This window comes from Lagenorhynchus albirostris, chromosome 9 (assembly GCF_949774975.1).
Source record: "Lagenorhynchus albirostris chromosome 9, mLagAlb1.1, whole genome shotgun sequence".
In the NCBI taxonomy this organism is placed as follows: Eukaryota; Metazoa; Chordata; class Mammalia; order Artiodactyla; family Delphinidae; genus Lagenorhynchus; species Lagenorhynchus albirostris.
In genome coordinates this window covers 15,975,191-15,994,984 of record NC_083103.1, presented here as the reverse complement: position 1 = coordinate 15,994,984, position 19,794 = coordinate 15,975,191, and the positions used below count along the sequence as shown (strand labels likewise).

The 19,794-nt window shown below is 40.5% G+C and overlaps 1 protein-coding gene across 5 annotated transcripts in view; it reads left to right on the top strand.

Annotated features, from left to right (window-relative positions):
• HSD17B12 (hydroxysteroid 17-beta dehydrogenase 12) overlaps positions 1 to 19,794 on the top strand; it is a 179,620-nt gene that overhangs the window by 135,992 nt on the left and 23,834 nt on the right. For 4 of the 5 annotated variants that reach the window (XM_060159370.1, XM_060159367.1, XM_060159366.1 and 1 more), the window contains 3 exons: positions 2,801 to 2,835; positions 10,227 to 10,308; positions 11,943 to 12,008. In XM_060159370.1, coding sequence (XP_060015353.1) covers positions 2,801 to 2,835; positions 10,227 to 10,308; positions 11,943 to 12,008 — 183 coding nt within the window. Of the gene's footprint in view, positions 1 to 2,800; positions 2,836 to 10,226; positions 10,309 to 11,942; positions 12,009 to 12,650; positions 12,709 to 19,794 lie in introns of all 5 variants that reach the window. The other variant, XM_060159369.1, reaches the window with a different exon arrangement.

The following is a 19,794-nucleotide window of genomic DNA, read 5'->3' as shown; positions in this document are numbered from 1 at the left end:
AACGAGGTCACATGGCTAGGAAGTGGAAGGGCTAGGATTAGCTCTTTGGCCTGACTACATTACCACATTGCCTTAAACATTCAGCAGCTATTGCTACATGTGGAGTGATTCCTATACTCCTATAAAAACATAAATCTTAGGAAACATGTAAGCCGATTTGAAGAGTTGTTATTTAATCTGAAAAGAGAAGAGCTGACTGTGTTGAAAGGATAAACTTTGAACTCAGCTTTTTCTTTGACTTGGTTCCATACAGTTTTTGGGGTTTCTGTTTTTTTTTTTGGCTGCGTTGGGTCTTCGTTGCTGTGTGCAGGCTTTCTCTAGTTGCAGTGCACAGGCTTCTCACTGCGGTGGCTTCTCTTGTTGCAGAGCACGGGCTCTAGGTGCGTGGGCTTCAGTAGTTGTGGCTCGCAGGCTCAGTAGTTGTGGCGCACAGGTTTAGTTGCTCCGTGGCGTGCGGGATCTTCCTGGACCAGGGCTTGAACCTGTGTCCCCTGAATTGGCAGGTGGATTCTTAACCACTGTGCCAACAGGGAAGCCCAGTTCCATACCGTTTGGTCTGAGGGTGAGTGGGCACATTCTGACTTGAGTCAAGCAGACCTAGAAGAGCGAAGAAATAGGGTCGTGTTTTAACAAACTATAAAATATTGAAGCTATTTGGGCTGTCAGCAGAATTTCTGATTGAGTTTGCTTTGGGGATTGTTTCTCTTTTAAGTCATAAAATGTTAACACTGGTTGGTCTTTAACAACTCACAAGGTCAGTTATGTCAGTTAGAATATTGGTTTGGCTGCTGTAGCAGAGGTTTAGTAATGGCTTAAATAAAATAGAAATTTATTTCTCTGTCAGATAAAAGGCTAGGTGGGTAAGCAATGTTTGGCATAAGAGCTCCACAATCATTAGAGATCCTGCCTCTTTTTATCTCACTGCTCTGCCACCATTAGCACATGGCTTTCACCTTGGGGTCTAGGATGGCTGCTTTAGCTCCTTCCATCACATCTACTTTCTAGCCATCAAGAGGAGGAACAGGCACAGAGGAGGACATGTATTTTTTTCCTCCTTTAAGGGCCTGACCAAGAAATTGCATGTATTACTTGTCATCTTATCAGATAGAACATAGTTATAGGGCCACGTGCCCTGTGAGAGAGAATACAGAAAATACAGTTTTTATGGCCGGCATATCCAACTGAAAATTCAGTTGTTATATTAAGGAAAGAATGAATGTTGAGAGACACTTGGCATTCTTTGCCCCATCCTTCTATGAAGATGAGTTTAATATGAGAAGCATAGAGGGACTTCCCTGGCGGTCCAATGCTTAAGACTTTGCGCTTCCACTGCAGGGGGCACGGGTTCCATCCCTGGTTGGGGACCTAAGATCCCACATGCAGTGTGGCACAGGCAAAAACAAACAAAAGAAACCCAAAAAACGCAAGCGCAGACTTATATGTAAGAAGGAGGAAGATAGGGGACGCTTCAGGCCAAACTCTTTCTTAGGGTCTCTACTTTTTTAATCTGGAAGATTTGACCAAATCTAGATACTTCGGTTGAAATGATTCCCCTAGGCTTTGAAGACACCACTTTGTCTGTTTAGAAGTTGGCGGTGTGTTAGTCTACCTTTTATGACGCAGTGTCAGTTTGAATTCGTGTTCTTCCTGGAGAAGTGTACGCAATGGCCCCACGGTTGATATCTGGGTTGGGAGTACTCCAGAGCAGATTCTACGCTGGTCCAGTCTGGATGCATTTTCTTTCTTCAAAATGTTTCTAGGAAAAAAATTCTCTGCTCGTCAGAATGCTGTTTTAATTAAGACATTATTCAAGATAGAAAGCTTAAAATTCCTATGGTTGGCATGCATGCAAACTTTTCTGTAACAAAACAGCATTTGTTTCTTAGAGAACTGATGATATTCTAGAGTCCAGAGTTCATACTCCAACCTCAGTACTTAACTGTGACGTGGCCTTGACTAAGCCAGTGGATGTCTTAACTTTTCTTAGTTAATAATATCTTAAAACAGAGTTTAGAAGTACTTTCTCTCGTCGTAGTATATGTATGTAGTCAACAACTATGAAGTCCTTTAAGAATGTGGGTGTCCATGGAATTTTCTGGCAGTCCAGTGGTTAAGACTCCATGCTTCCACTGCAGGGGGTGTGGGTTCTATCCCTAGTCTGGGAACTAAGATCCTGCATGCCTTGCAGTGCGGCCAAAAATAAAAATAAAAAAATTAAAATGCTGGTGTCCTTGTTTTCATTGTTGGTTATTTGAGATGACAGATAACTTCAACTTTCTTTAAGGATGCGTTTTACTCACAGTTAGCTTGAGCAGCAAGAGAAATAAATGTGAAGATAGACCTAATACTTGCCAACATGTCACTTTATGGCATTCTTCTAAAGGCATTTTTGATAAGAAAAGGTTATTTTATCTCTTGAGATTAAAAAGCTTGAGTAAGTTTGGTAGGCAGGATATTTCTTGTGATAACATATGTCCTTTTCTGAGAATGTATTTTGGGAGACATAGATTTCACCATAAAGCCTTAATTGTTTGAAGATCTGCATGTCACTATTACATTTCAGGCAAGACTAATTTTAGCCAAGTTCACTGAAAATATTTACAGTATTATCTCTAGTAATTTCATCTGATTCCTTTTTAGCACGCTTGCCGCCGGCAAATTATACAGAGTGTATCAAATAACTGCTGTCTGTAGAAGTGGCGAGTGGTTTCGTGATTCCCTCCCTGTTTGTGTGGGTGAGTTCTCTCCACTCTCTCTGTAGCCTGCATCCTCACTGATGTTTTGTTTTTCTCTTTTGCAGATGACATGGTTGGTACTGCCTGGCATGGTAGAAAGGTGAGTCATAAGCTCACGCACAAGCACTAGAGCAACAGAGCTCATGGTTATTTATAGGGGAGAATCCTTACTTTGAAAAATTCATTAAAGTGACTAATGAGCTCCTCCATGTCTTAGTGACAGAGCAATGTGCCAGGCGAGTCAAACGGTGGAGCATGAGTCATCTGGTGGTGGAGGCCTTTTCCACTCCATTCCCTTTTTATTTCCCTCTCCAGGGTTGTGTGGTTCCTTTACATCAGGATTTAAAAGTCTGCTTGAGTCACCATCACTAACTCAATTGCCTGCTGTTCTGAGGGGGCGATGGAGTTGCTAGGATATTCCCGGGAATACCTTCCTAAAGCTTTATGCTCTCAGAGCCCAAATCAGTGGACTTTCATGCAGCGAGACCCCATCCATCCTCTGGTGTTTTCTGTTCTTACTGGGAGAATGGAGGTATGAGGGACTTAGGCATGTTAGAAAGTGATTATAAGATGTCAGCCCCCACCCTTGCCCTTGGAGGAAGAGGCTGTGTCCTCTAGCCCCAGCTGTGTTCCAGTTTGAATGGGGTTCCACTAGGATATGCTAGATGTCTTCATTTTTATTGAGAAATGTGTTGCTAAGTCCTTACATTTGAAATAGCGTGAAGTGTCAGATGGTAATTAAGCTCTGTTCCTCCCTTAGAGAAGCCTGAGTGATGGCTAAGCTTTCTAAGAAAACCTGTTGCAAAGAGCTGGGCTTGCTCGGTCATTTGCTAAATTTAGGGCTTCACAGTCATCCTTCGTCTGCAAAAATAGCTTTGAGTTTGGAAGAGATCCAAAGGAGTCACAGCTTTGCAAAGGGGAGACCCAGGGACCCTACTTCTGTGAAGAAACCTCCATGACCAGCTTTAGGCAGGGTTTACAGCTCATGTTTGTTGATTCCATGTTATGTGCCAGGTGTTGGATGAGAACTTGATATATGTTTGCTCATTTAACTCCGATAGCCTCCCACCATCCTACAAATGAGGACACTGAGGTTAGGAATCCATTTTGTTTCGCAGCTACTTTGTAGCAAGGCTCTTTCTTTGTAATGCATTTTACATGTGGTTTTGTATATTTTAATTGCTTTATTTTAGTAAAATTCCCCTTTAAAACCTTTAAACTACTTATTGATGGCTACAGTGGGAGTGTGCCCCTGATGGTCAGGTATGGAAGTGATGGTGGTCAAACCAGACCAGAATCCTAGAAGATTACAGAGAATTAGGGCAGACAGCGTAGAACTCAAGAGGGATGAAGTTTGGGTCATCATCTTAATTCTAGTTTGGATATCTGCAAGTGACACAGTATTAATTCAGGTTAGTACATTCCATCCATTAAAGAAGAAATTTATATACCACAGAGGTACTGTAAAAGGAATTTTTAAGTGTGTTGGTAAAAATCATATCAAAAGAGATACTGGTTATGACCAGGAAGAATTAGATTCAAAGAGTCAGAGAATTTCAGTACTTTAAAATTAATTGAGACCAACCCCCACCTCATTTGACATAAAAAGTGATATCCAAAGAAACTGAGTGCCATGAGGCTACATAATTAGTTAGTAAGTGATACAGACACAAGGTGCTCACACCTCTCTGTAGACCTAGCAGCCACGATCACAGTTGTAGCTGGAGCCTTAGATAAAGACAAAGAATGCAAAGGAAAGGATCCATCTGTTTCAACAGGCATTCACTGAGTAAAGTTTATCACAGAAGATGAATTGGATCCTTGCCTTTAAGAAATCAAATTGATTTTACACGGGGGTTGCGAAATGATCTGGTGGAAAGCTATCATAGGCTAGGTATTGAAACTGATGTCACAGGGGTGATTGTGACACCTGCTAAGAACTAGTCAGAAATGTAAGTGGGTTTTATAAATCGGTACTTTTGGATAGGAGAAGGAACAGCTATGTCTGCTTGAGTTAAAGGAGTTACTCGTTATATTAGTCAAGGCAGGCTAACTGCTATAACAGACCACCCCAGAATCTCAGTGGCTTAACACTCTAAAGGTTGATTTTCCCCTCACGTCACAGTCTGGTGTGGATCAGCGATCGGGGCTCTGCTCTACCCAGTCATCCAGGGATCTCAGGCTCCTTCCATCGGGGGTGAAGGTGGTCCACTCTTCTCTTGGGCCTTGTGGTTCTCTGCAGAAACATCTGCATGCAGCCAGCAGATGAGGGAAGAGAGAGGAAGGATGATTTTATGGGTGGTTTCATGGGCCAGGCCTAAAAGTGGTGTCCCTCACTTCTGCCCTCATCCCATTGTCTAGAACTCAGTCACAGGCTACAGCTAACTGCAAGGGAGGCCAGAAATGTCATTAGCTGTGTGCCCAAGAAGAAAGAAAGACTCTGAGTTCACAGATCACCTGAAAGCATTCTTACTTACGTATTACAGGTGATTTGTTTACAGCCTGCCCTTTACACCATCCCCAAATGGCATAACTATGGTTGGTTACCATACGTAGGTTTCATATCTCCATTGAGAAACAGCAGGGTTCTTTGTTGTTGCGGTTTTTTTTCCCCTTTCACTGATTCTACTTCTGATGTATGCGATTTTCCAAACTCTCTAGAACTATAGCCTAGGGCCAGCTGACTATCACTAAACAAGTCTCTATAATCAAACTAAGGTATTATTATCATACAAGTAAAAAGTACATAATTACGTTATAGAGGAAACTTACTCTTTCCACTTCCCTGGAATTATAAACATTTTGTACAGCTGGAGCCAGGAGGTGGTTGCCATAACAACCATGGAAAAGCTAAAAATAGCCCCTTTCATACTGTATTGCTTAAGGTGGAATTATGACATGTTATGGTGTTTTAGGGCAGGCAGTTCTCTTTCATGTGGGAAATGTTTGCAAACTTTCTTCCACAAAGCAATATTTGTATAATGTATTTGGATCGCTGGTTCTAATTATATATCTGACCTCCGTGATCCAGGATTCTTTTCTGACATGGAACCCTGTTTTGATATATTTCTCAGTCTTTTTGAGAATCTGTTAGAGAACTGTCTGTACCAATTTCTGTGTTATGTTTAAGTTTAAAAAAAAAAAAAAGTAATGACCCTCCAAGAGCACACTTATATGCTCCCTGATAAGAAGGGAAAATATGAAGAGTTGGGATGTAGTCTTTTGTACAATCTCCCTTGTCTGCAGTCACGCTCTGTATCAAGTAAGCAGTCCACATTAGGACCGACCCTGCGTTCCATTGCTTCACAGCAGCATTTACGCCTCCCCGTCTTCCCCCCCTCACCTGCAGTGTGGAGCAGTGATGAGAGGGTCCCAAGGAAGGCAGAAATCAGTGACTTATTTCATGGAAGACCTGTCACTTCCTCTATGACAGTAGTATTTTGGTAAGAGCTGTGCACAAGGATACTACAACAGTCTGATAGAATAGTGGGGCATGTAAGGAAGAAAAGAGGCTTGGGAATTTTTTTTATCCGAGTGATCATTAGGAGAGTTTTCTAATTGGGGATTTCACAGGACAGAGGGAAGTCTAGAAAGCATAGCTATAGGAGGCTATAAATATAAGGTACTGAATTTTATAGGGTTTTGTGTGTTTAATGTCTCGCTGGTGGGAGGGCTAGTCATTGAAGAGAATAATTTTGGATGAAAAGGTACTTCCTTATCTGCAGTGGTTTCTGCTTTGTTTTTTGCAGTATTTTAATTCTAGTAGAGCCTCAATAACTTACACCACTGAAACACCATCGTGTGGCTGTTAGCAAATAAGCAACCTGATGAATTAAGAATGTTGTATCACAGAAAATATTACTTGACTTGTTTATTTGGATATTTGTCATAGCAAACTAGAAATGTGCTGAAATATGAGAATCATGAGTCTTCATTATGGAACTTCAGCAAATATTCTCAATGTACCTTCCTGTCTTAGAATTGTTCCCCAAGTCCCCAGAAAATGAGAGATTAACCAGGGTTTGGTTTTATGTTTGTTTCTGTGTGCAATTAAGCGCAGCCCATTTTGTCCTTCTGCTTCATATAACAGAGTTGTCATGAGTCTGGCTGTGCCATGGAAACTGGTTTGACGTCACTAATTCTGCTTAGATGGGGGATTAGCGCTAGACAAAGTAGTTGATTTTAAAGGCAAGTCCTTTGTGCCTCGTGGTCCCAAATGTTCATCTCCATCTCTATGTAAAGAATAGATACTGTATACAGTACAGGGATTGAGACAGCTCTACAAGTGTGTTATTTGTGATTCAGACAAAACTAAGTCGAATATCATTATCCTTGGAGAGAGGGAGAGAGACTTTTATGCTGTCGTGTGTGTGTGTGGGGGGGGAAGGCTTTTGGGAGACAAACCTTCTTCGTAGCACAGTGTTTTTGTGGAAGGGGTGTTTTCTCTGCTGTTACTTTGGTGCAGTGATAAATGCTATCCTTTTAGTGTTTACTTAGATCTAGTGCGTTCTCGCTTTATACTTCGATGGTGCTGGATTTGCTTCCATGCATTTTAGAGTGCAAATATGGTGTTTTGAATAAAGTACCTTCCAATTCTGACTTTTCACTAACTCAAACTAACTCTACCCCCTAGAAATTTTAAATTAGGGTAGAATATTTAAGAAACAAAAATCTCACTTGCCTCAAGGAGTAAACAAAGCACATGCTTGCATAATTGTAGCATATTTGACTATTGGTCTGTATCAGTTTTGCAACCAGGAACAAGGTTTTTATTATCTTTAAATAAATTTTTCTGTATTGAAATCATTGCTTTGGTGAGTGAAGTTTTAGGAATCAATTTTGGTGAGGTCAAGATTTAATTTTTAAAATGTTTTTGATAACATTTAAACTTTAATTTTGGAAGACTTTTAAATTGTATTTCATTTGTGTGGAAGGAAATAAAGAATGTAAGATTTTTGTTCAAGGGCACATGCAGCCACCTCAGCCAATTTGAGTATCATCCAGCCCATAATCCCGCTGATAAAACCAGCAGTGTGATAGGTTACAGTGAGAAACAGCATCTTCTACAACTACTTCACATTGGCTTTTCTTCACTTGCTGTGAATGAGTGAGGACATAGCAATTCCTGGTTACATGAGAAAACATTAAAATAAAGCACTACCTATACCTACAAGGATGCTTGGGGCTCAGGATGGGGTGCAACTTGTCAGGATTTGGGGTTCCTTCTCAGAAAGCATATTGTATTGCAGAAGATACAATAACTTTCTTAGCTTCTACTTGATTGGGATCTGCCCTTAGCTTAAAGGTGACACATTCCAGTATATCATAAATATATTTCACTTTCTCTTTCTCTTTTTTAATAGATTTATCGAGATAGATTTCACATATCATAAAATCTACTTAATTTAAAGCATATAATTTGATGGTTTCTAGTATATTCACAGAGTGTATCATCACCATGATCTAATTTGAGAACATTTTTAACACCCTATAAAAGATAAAGATATTTTATGGGACTTCCCTGGTGGCGCAGTGGTTAAGAATCTGCCTGTCAATGCAGGGGACATGGGTTTGAGCCCTGGTCCGGGAAGATCCCACATGCCTCAGAGCAACTAAGCCCGTGTGCCACAACTACTGAGCCTGTGCTCTAGAGCCTGCGAGTCACAACTACTGAGCCCACGTGCCACAACTACTGAAGCCCATGGGCCTAGAGCCCGTGCTCTGCAACAAGAGAAGCCACCACAATGAGAAGCCCATGCATCACAACGAAGAGTAGCCCCCGCTCACCGCAATTAGAGAAAGCCCATGCACAGCAAGGAAGACCCAACACAGCCAAAATAAATAAATTTAAAAAAGAGATATTTTAAATATCATAAATTAATACTGTATTAAAAGTCTCAGTAACCAAGGTGGTTTTTAACCCATTTCGATCAAAGGAATGTCTCACAAATATAGATAAAATGAAATTACTAGATACTCATTGCTAATTCACCAGTTTTTACCTTAGAGTTATTGGGTTCTAACTCCTGATAGGCATTCTTACTCTCTTAATATTTAAAAAGAAAAGCCTTTTCTGTCTGTGTGAGAGAGGCAAGCAAAAACTACAAGAATGGTGTAATTAATACATTGACTAAATATTTCCAACTTTCTTCAAAACCGTAATGTAACAATTTAAAATTTGAGATTTGATTTCTATGTCCAACGTGTTAATGGATTTCGCCACTTAGGAAAGTGTATATAACTATTACTAATGAGGACTTCAGTTCAAAAACAGAAACAAAAAACAACAGCTCGTTTTCAGTGACTCATTAAGCGGAGGGTCCAGACTTCATTTGATGGTTGAAGTGGCATCTCGCCTAGAGGCTGGCAGATGGACTGGGTGACCTTTGGGAATTATTTCTTTTCAGATTTCTGTCTAAAATAACTTAGATGCCATTTAGTCATGTTTCTTTTATTATTTTGTATAAGAGGAGTCTGTATCGTCCTTTTTAAAAAATACTTAAAAATTAGGCCTTAGGAAGTAAATTCAGACCAAGAATAATGAGAAACTAAATTGAAGGAAAGGAACCTCATCTAGAGGGCAGGAGGCAGGTGGGGCAGATTGCAGTAGCTGAGTAAGGGGACCAACCCCCTGAGAAGAATGGATTTGAGGGGGAAAAGCTGGCTGTTAATTCTGTCTAAAATTCCTTAAAACCCTAACCTCACACTTTACGCAAGCCATATATGACTGCTGACAACTTGTATGTTTTTACAGCATTGCTTTCCTCAAACTAATTTTCATTTATTTGTAGACTGAGTAATTCCTGGTAACTTTCTGACTTTGAACTTTCATTAGTCGCTAAAAGTTACAGTAGAAATTGAGCTTGGCCTCTTGGCAAAAGAATATGGTTTGATGAACTATAGAGTCGCATGATTTTAGAGTCAACTCTACATTTAGTGCCTGAGAGCAGGACGTAACCATTCATTCGTGTAAGTACCTGTTACACGCTCAGGACCGTGCAGAGTATTTTGAGGAAAAGTGTAAGATAAGGGCTCTGAGGTCTAGAAGCTTATGGTTTTTTTGAGGGAGAAGAATGTTTATACTCATAGAATGATTAAATATGACAGCATGATAGTATGTGGTGATATGCCAAATTAAAGGCATACAAGGAGTATGAGAGTGTTTTTAAGAGTAAGAATTCTTGGTGCTATGGCCAGAGAAGACCTCAGAGAATAGAAATCAACTGGAGGAGACTGAAGATCTAATCTGGTCATGCCCCTGATTACTAAGACTGAGAAATGAGCTAATTGCAAAGAAGAGCTATTTTTATTTGATTGAGTTATGCCTCTTTCACTGACCAAGCATGTCACGTGCTGATGAAAGGCAAGGAGAGATGTGTGTTAGAAAAACAGCCAGGATATTCTGTTTCAAATAATTAGATATCTAGATCTATAATTTATAAACAATTGTATATATGATTTCATTCTGTTTACTTGCATCTTCCTTTTTAGATCTAAAGGGGCAATTCTGAACATCTCCTCTGCCAGTGGCATGTACCCAGTTCCACTGTTGACCTTGTACTCTGCGACTAAGGTGAACAATTTTTTAGGAAATTGTGTCAGAAGAAGAATAACGAATACTTCTCAGTCTGAGAAATGGGCATGGAACTTTCTTGAAGTTCTAGCCTTAGCAGTTTTCAAATGGACGGAGAAGAAAAGGAAAATAGCCAACACTAGTTTCAGAGGAGCCAGAGCTGGAGATACACTGACTGGTATCAACTTCACAAATGAGGCACCAAGATCTCAGATCTGCAGATGCTTTTTTTCTCCCAGTAGTTTACTGGTTTTAAAATTGGTATTTGTGCTTCCCAACAGGGAGCTGGTCTGGGCCAGTTAGCTCAGCTGATCAGAACATAACATAAATGAGTCTAAGAATGGGGATTTGATTCATGAATGACTCAGCATACAGCTTAAGTGCCATGTCCGCAGAGCTTAGAAGGATCGCAGCTAGTCAGCACATAGATACACAGTATGCACAAGATAGATGGGGGAGTGTGAGTTTTTGCCACATTCTTCCAAGTTCACAGATATTTATTGCCACTTCTGGAGTGAGACAAGAATTTTCCAGACCTCTCTGTAAGATGCCATAATTTTATACCACATCACCATTCACCTCTTCACGTTACTACTAGGACAGTAATTTAGAATGCATTTTGTACTGCCTGCAGGTCAATAGCATCATTTTCAAATATGTTGTTGAAGCATAGGATACATCTCTGAAATAAAAATGACCATTGGGACGCTGAAATTAAACAAGCTTTTAGGGGAAAATGAACAAAATAAAATGCACAGTAAGAACTTGCAATATGACAGGAAAGGAAAAGAGCAAAACGCCTGCCCACTTTTTCACTTTGTCCCCTGGAAAAACTTAAAGTGACTACGCACTGTATTTTGAAAAAGCCTGGCTCCGCCCCCCCCCAGCCCTGCAATCTGCTTGCTTTCTATATATCTGAAACATGCAGTAGGCATGTTTAAAATGAACACCATGTTTCTTGAAGTGACTGGTGAACTTCAACTTCTTCTTGCCTGTTCTGCTCCATGGACACAAGACTGTCACAAATTAGGACCTTAGTAGAGTCATCATTGATACTTTGCATTTCAAGCCTGAGGTTGAGTCCACCTTTGTAAAAAAATGGCACATTATATTTTACAAATAGATTTAAAGTCGTTCTATTGGAAGAAGATGGGCTGTCACGTTCACCTCTACACTTCTTGGATCTTGCCATCCCAAAGGACCAAGAGGACGCTTGCTCTTTTCTTCTCTTTACTGACAACAAAATCCCCATAGAACAGACTTGAACAGAATTCATACTGTGTTTCTGTTTGAATGGCAAGTGGGGAGGAGGAATGCATCCTTTGTTATATGATAAGACGTTCCTTCTCGGAAAGTCATTTTCTGAAAAAGGAAAAGATAAGAGCCTTTTCCAGTTAAATCAGAATTTGATCTGGATATTATATTTGGTAAGAGAACACTTAATTTACTGGCAGATAAAGAAAACTTGAGGTTTTTAAGGTTTTTTTTTAAGGTCTTTTCTGCATTTGAAATGAAAAGAATGATTAGAAACTATAGTGTTAAATGGTTAGTTGATTATTTTTGTTTCCATGGCTACAGATCAGGCAGATTGATGTAATATGTGTGTTTGTGTTCTCACTCCCACCCCCTCCCAGGCTTTTGTAGATTTCTTCTCTAGATGCCTCCATGAAGAATATAAGAGCAAGGGCATCTTTGTGCAGGTGAGTGGAGTTTGTTTCAGTTAAGTATCCCTGTTTTTGTGTGGTTTCCACAGCAACTGTTGCTGTCTTGGCAACGAAAGAAAATCACATTCCTAAGTAAGTGAATGTGACGTTAGCACACCATTAAAGACATGGTTTCTTTTCCTTTATGCACTTAAGTCTAGATTTTAAACAATTTACTAGAATTTTTAAGTGGTAATACCTAAAGTAGAACTATGCAGCATAAACAGTTGGTGCATAATAATTGTAAGTTCTTATGATCTTATTTTGAGAGAATTAGACTGTCAATATCTCTCAGCTGCCAGGTATGCAAGGAGTGCCATGACTATTCCAAAGCCTCTGTCTAATAATCACAAGAGAGGAGAGAGCTGAATAAAACTGAGTTTTACTAGCACGAGGATGACTGCATACAACAGGATGATATAGGTGTGGTAGTGATCTTTTACTTTTTTTTAATTGTGGTAAAATATACATCACCGAAAACACCATTTAAATCACTTTTAAGTATGCAGTTCAGTGGCATTAAGTATATTGACATTGTTGTGCACCCATTACTACCTTACATCTCCAGGACTTTTTTTCATCCTCCAAAACTGAAACTCTATTCATTAAACAATAACTTTCCATTTCCCCTCCCCCCAGCCCCTGACAACCACATTCTACTTTCTGTCTCTGAATTTGACCACACTAGGTACTTCATGTGAGTGGAATCCTACAGTATTTGTCTTTTTGTGACTCGCTTATTTCACTTAGCATAATGTCTTCAAGCTTCATGCATGTTATAGGATGTGTCTGAATTTCCTTCATAATCCCGTTGCGTGTATATACCACATTGTGTTTATGCATTCATCTGTCGATGGACATTTGGGAGGCTTCCACCACTTGGCTGCTGTGAATAATGCTGCTGTGAACATGGGTGTACACCTATCTTTTTGAGACCCTGCTTTCAATTCTTTTGGATATGTACCCAGAAATGGAATTGCTGGATCATATGATAATTCTTTTTGTTTGTTTTGAAGAATCGCCTTACTGTTTTCCATAGTAGCTGCCCTATTTTAACGTTCCTACCAGCAATGCGTAAGGGTTCCAATTTCTTCACATCCTCAGCAATACTCGTTATTTTCTTTTTGTTTGTTTGTGTTTTATAGTAGCCATCGTTATGAGTGTGAAGTGGTATCACATTGTGGTTTTGATTTGGATTTGCATTTCCTCAGTGATTAGTGAGGTTGAGCATCTTTTCAAGTGTTTACTGGCCATTTGGCTATCTTCTTTGGAGAAATGTCTATTGAAGTTCTTTGCCCATTTTTTCATTGGGTTGCTTGCTTTTTATTTTTGAATTGTAGGAGTTCTTGATATAGTCTAGATATTAACCCTTTATTAGGTATATGATTTGCAAATATTTTCTCCCTCTTCGTGGGTTACCTTTTCACTCTTTGATGCTCAAAAGTTTTAAATTTTAATGTAGTCCAATTTATCTATTTTTTGTTTTTGTTGCCTGTGCTTTTGGTGTCATATCCCAGAAATCATTGCCAAATCAAATGCCATGAGGCTTTTCCCCTGTTTTAAAAAAAAATTTTATTGAAGTATAGTTGATCGTCCCCCCCGTGTTTTCTTTCAAGAGTTTTATAGTTTTAGCTCTTGCATTTAGGCCTTTGATCCATTTGACTTAATTTTTATAGAGACCTTTGATTTTATTATGTAGCTAACAGATACAATGCTGTGAAACTACAGTACAAAATACAAGAGGAAGCAAATGTAGAGGTTTTTATGGGTGTCAGTCTCAAATCAGTTGTTGCTCAACACAAAGAAATAATGGTTCACAGTATTTCCATGATTAGGCACATTTTTTAACAATGTCTTGGGAGAGGTTGCAATTCTTACCCCTTTCCTGCTCCTGTCCACGACCTGCCCCCACCTCTTCACACATCCAGTGTTCATTATGGCTTTTAATTCTGTGAGCCTAGTATTTTCCTTTTTGCACCCTGAAGCCTCAAATGATCAATCATAATAATAATAGGTAATATTTGAGGGGATACGTTTCAGGAACAATGCTGAGCACTTCATATGTATCCATGTATTTCATTGCATCTCATAATGATCTTATAAGATGGTGCTGATCATCATCATCTTTAAGTTTATGGAAGTTGGGGTTCAGAGAGGTTAAGCCACTTGCTCATGTTGAACTGGACTCAAGTCCAGGTCTGTTTGGCACCAAAGCCTTTGTTCTTAACCACTGGGCTACTTGCTCCAGGCCTTCAGGACAGCACTGAAGACTTTATTGGATCTATCTGCTTAGGCAGCCACGAACCAGAAGGTGCTGGGCTGCTTAGTTCCACTTCCTCCCTTATATCTTTAGGGTAAATGTTTCCTCGTCTTCCAGGGTCCGTTTAGAGCCTGCTTCCCCTCAGTCCTTACCTGAGGTCTCCCCCAAGGGATCCTTCAATGTCATAGCCCTTTGGTGTCATTCCGATTTGCAGCTCCACATAAATATAGGATACCCTGGGGAGGACAGGGTTTTCAAGAATCTTGATTTTTTTTTTTTTTTTTTTTTTTTTTTTTTTTGAGTACATGGGCCTCTCCCGTTGTGGAGCACAGGCTCAGCGGCCATGGCTCACGGGCCCAGCCGCTCCACGGCATGTGGGATCTTCCCAGGCCAAGGCCCGAACCTGTGTCCCCTGCATCGACAGGCGGACTCTCAACCACTGCGCCACCAGGGAAGCCCAAGAATCTTGAATTTTATACGGAGCTACCATACGCTCCCTTTTCCCGCTTCCTTGACACCAGTCACTTTAATGCTAATAGTTTGAACCTGCTACGTAGCATGTGTTATATTTTGGTAACAGGAAATCGGTAAAGCACTCGGGAGGTCAGGCATCGTGTGCCACACAATGTGCCATTTTCTCATTCTGATGAATCTATTATATTCACGCTATTAACTTAACAATTTTTAAACACTACTGAGAGCAAGCAGGAATCTTAAAGGTCCATTGGTGGGTGACCCAGAGTCAGCATGACCAGAAGCTGCAAGTGTTTCAGTGACAAAGGGAGTCTTAGACCTTGTGAGTATAGATGATCAATTTCTCAAATTCCGTGAACAGACAAGACTGTTTCGTCTCTCACTTTCAGGTCTGGTTTCCCTCAAAGATCTTTTCTGCATATGGTCTGCCTATTGATCTGCTGTGACTAACAGCTACTACAAAAGCACATTAGCATTTGTTTTCTGAAATATTTTACTTTGACAAATTTTTATTTTTTCCTAATAATGAATTACAAATTATGTAATTTCATTGATCATTCTTTTCCTTCATAGGAATTCATTCATGGTTTAAACTTAGAATGAATTTGGTGAAGAAACAAAAACTGAAATGTTTGTGAGGAAAAATACAGTTGTTATTTCTGTGTGAATACATCAAACTCTGAAGTAGAAGAGAATCTCATATTAATTCTGACCAAAGGGATTAAAGAAAAAAAAATCTGGTCTAAATGAAGCTCAGTTAAAAAATTATTGGTTTTTCTCTGGTGGTATGTTGTGTCTGCACCTTTTTTGGGACTAGGAGTATTTATCAGCTAGTTTTCCCTTCCACTCCATCCCACATACTGTTTCCTGGGTGATCTTATTAAAAACAAGTCAGATGACGTTGCTTTCCTTCAGTGTCCTCCAGTGGCCACCCGTCATGTTGAGGATTGAATTCAGACCCCACGAGGCCATTGCCTCTTGCCATTCCATCACGCCACCCTGCGTTCCGACCAGAGCGGACACTGTAGTGTCCAGTGCATGCTCTGCCCTCTGCGGTGCCCCTGACTGGCTCCTCTGCTGGCACGCCTTTGCCCCCACTCCTCTGCAAGTCTCCTCTCCACATCTCCTCCCTGCCCCATTCGCACCGGAGCCTGCAGCCCCTGCCCGTCTTTCAGGGCTTCAGCCTCATTTCACCTGCCCTGGGAAACCTTATCGTGGCCGCTGGGCCCTTGTGGTTACACCTTCCCTTCTGCTCTCTTACTCCTTATTATATACCTCTGCCTGATACTCTCTGGCCCAGGACTCCCCCGACTCCAGTGTATTCTTGAGAACAGGCTTTTTATCGTGTTTGTCTCTGCGTTGCTAATGGCACGTGTAATGTGGGGCATACCAGAGACCTGCCATTTGCTGGCATCACAGAGGACCCTGGCTATGCATGGCCATGCTTGGTGGTACACAGTCCTCTGTTTTTAAGGCTTTTGAGCTTCTTCTGTGGCTGCCATATGCCTCTGGTCTTGAATTTTCAAACTCTATATCTAGAGGGTTTCCAAGCTAATGCTATGATGCCAAAATTCAGTTTCTTCTAATCTTTGGAAGGCAGGTGCTCTTTTTAGGTCTACCTCCATGTGAAGATGCAACAGATTGCTCTTTTGGGAGAGGAAGAGGGTATGGTTTTCAAATCCCAGCTCATTTTATATTAATTCCTTGTTAATATTTTTTTCTTTGCTTTTTTTCTCTCCCCATCTTTCCCTCAACTTCTTTCCTGTAGTTTTTTAAGAGCATTTAAAATTTTCTTCATGAATTCAGATTTGCTAATATATAAGCATTTCCTGGAAACACAAATAAATAGTAGTAACAACATGTGATATAAACGTCCTAGAGGTGAATTTTGACTCTGTTGATGTTTGAATAGAGGATAAGAAGTACATTCTTGTAAATCTCATGGAAAGTGTGCTCTGTTGGTGAGAATGATCTGTTCTCATTCTTACCCTATAACTAAAACCCAATCAAAATTATGCCTCTTTCAAAGGGCCAAATCCAAAGTGCTCTGACTGGCTAGTTGGTGGGCCCCATTACCGGGCTCTGTCTCTTAATACTAAGCAAGTAAGAAATAGCTGAAACTAAGATGACATCCTAAAACTATACTCCTTGAACTCTTATTCTGTAAAACTTCCACAGGCCACCTTGTTTCTTTTAAACTTTTTATTTGGAAATAATTTCAAATCTATAGAAATCTTGTAAAAATAAGAATAGTACAAAGTACACCCCAGTACTCTTTACACAGATTCACTTATTGTTAACATTTTACTCCATTTGTTTTATCATTGGGAAGTGAGTTGCATATATCATGTTTCTTTACCTCCAAATCCTTTGGCGTGAATTTCCAAAGAATAAGGATATCCTTATAAATAATCACAATATAGTTACCAACTTTAGAATTAACATTGATGTAGTATTTTCATCTAACCTCCCATCTGTATTCTAATTTCTGACCTCATAGTATTCTTTTTTTTTTTTTGGCCACACTGCACGGGTTGTGGGATCTCAGTTCCCCGACCAGGGATTGAACCCGGGCCACAGCAGTGAAAGCCCAGAATCCTAACCACTAGCCCACCAGGGAACTCCCCCTCATAGTATTCTTTGTAGCATTTTTTACCCTCCTGTAAAGAATTCAGTCTAGGACCAGGTATTATATAGTTCTCCTGTCTCTTTAGTTTCCTTTAATCTGGGATACATCCATAGCCTTTCTTTGTCTTTTATGACATTAACATTTTTGAAGAGGACATGACTCCTCTGCTCTTTTTAATCAAATATTTCTCACTTGGGGTTTCTCTGATGCTTCCTCATGGTTAGATTCAGGTTATGCTTCCCTGGCCAAAATGACATATGTGACATCGTGTCCTTCTCAGGGCATCACATCCAGAGACACATGATATCCATCTGCCCCTTATTGCTGATGTTGATTTCGACCCCTCAGTTAAGGGGTTACCCAGTTTCTCTGCTGTAGCGTTACTGTTTTTTTCCCTTGCACTAATAAGCAGTCTGTGGGGAGACACTTTGAAAACCACGCAGATGTCCTGCCCCCTCTCACAGTTTCCCCTAGATTTAGCATCCAGCAATGAATGACTCTTCACAAACCTGCCTTATGAAGAGCTTTTTGATGCTAAAGAATTCATGAAGCCCTGGATATTTACCCATTTCAAAGTAAGAAGTCTTAGCTCCCTCAGTCCAGGCTGTGGTTTTATGCAGACCACATTGATTACTGGTGTGCTTAGAGGTGGTGAGGAAAGGATGCTGAGCCTAGTCAGCAGACCAAGGTTTTAGTTCTGGTATCACCCCTCCGTGGTCTAACCCACAGAAAGCTGCTTCATTACCTTGAGACTCGGCCTCCCCCTGTAGCACGTGGGGACACGTGATAACGCATATATAAATAAAACATGGGAAACTCTGAAACATGAGCATGAAGTAAGGAAAGAAACTTGCATTTATTGACTATCTACAGTATGCCCCATGTCTTCACTTATTTTGTTATCTCATTTAAGATAGATGTTAACCTAGTCCCATTTTACAGACAGAAAGCCAAGAATCAATAGGAATCATGTAACTTGCCTAAGGTCAGTGAGTGCCTGCCACTGGCCAGCTCTTCAGCCAGGCAGGGAGGCAACGAGTGAGTAAGACATGGTTCTGACCTCAGGGCACCCACAGAGAGAGCCAGATATTTAAACACATTACATCGACAAGGGATAGTAAGTCCAAAACCAGAGGTGTATATTTTGTTCCACGTTTCTTCAGTCAAGAAATACTGAGCGGGGACTACTAGGGAGGTGGGGATGCAATAGCAAAAAGACAGACGAAGTCCCTGCTGTGTCAGAGTTTATATTTAGTGGGAAGGAGACAGACAATAGCAAGCAGACGAACACATGAATATGATTATTCTACATAGTGATCCGCTCTGTGAAGGACCTAAAGGAGGCTGCTGTGTTGGGTAATGTGGGGAGGTATGGGGAATTTAACCATCTGGATTGACCGTGAGGGTTTGAATAACGCCATGATCTGTGCTCTTTCTGCCATGCCCTCCTGCTTCTCCCTGGGGTGTTACTCTGCACCATAGTTTTCTTCCTTGGAGCTGCGAAGCCAGGTCTCTGGAAGTGCTGTCAACAAGGAGATCATTTGCTAACTGAAACCATCGCATGAGGTTTAGTTTGCCTGACCTTTTACCAGAGGAAAGGTGAGGACACAGGTGGAGACCCCCCCACCCCCAGACCCAGAGAAGGCGGGTGTAGGTTTCAGCCGGTCTGGCCTGAAAACGAAGGGGGCTTCTCACTCTTAGCACAAAGATTACAAAAGAATATTTACCATAATGGAGAAATTCTTTGGGCCCCGTTCTCTTAAAGTCCTATCTTCCAGTGCTTTGTTGCTTTTTGGTGATGAGAGTTGGTGGTTTTGCTAATTCGGTTAAAAATGTAGTTTTTAGTCAGAATAAATTTAGAAAACAAATCGGACAAATTGAGATGAGGGAGCAAGCAAAATTCCAGTTTATCTTGTTAATGAAAGAAGATATTCCTCGTTTGTATTTTGTTAAAACATTTTATCGCTTAGAGTAATCATACAGATCTACTGGGCTTCAAAGAGCTAGATAGCTAAACACAGAAAAATTCGCATCGGGACTGAAAACGTAAGTCCTCATCCATCTTTCTTGTTAATTGCCAAGGACAATAAAAGAAGGTAATGGCCTGTGTCTTTAGTGCAAATGGAGTCTAAATACAGAGAACTATAAAGCAACAGAAAGATTCTCACAGGAAATATTCATATCTAGTCAACTGCACCAACTTTGAGAAATGGCTGGAGAATAGTAAAATTAGTCCTGTTGGGATCATTGGACCCAGACCGCTTCCAACTAGGTGAATCCTCATTTTTGTCAGTGCTAATGGCTTTTTTCCTTGGCCTTTTACAGCAGTGTTATACCACAGGAACTAAAAACCTAAGATGTCCCTTAGTCCTTCAAAGCACATTAAATCTGTATCCAGAAAGGACTCAGATATCCAGCTG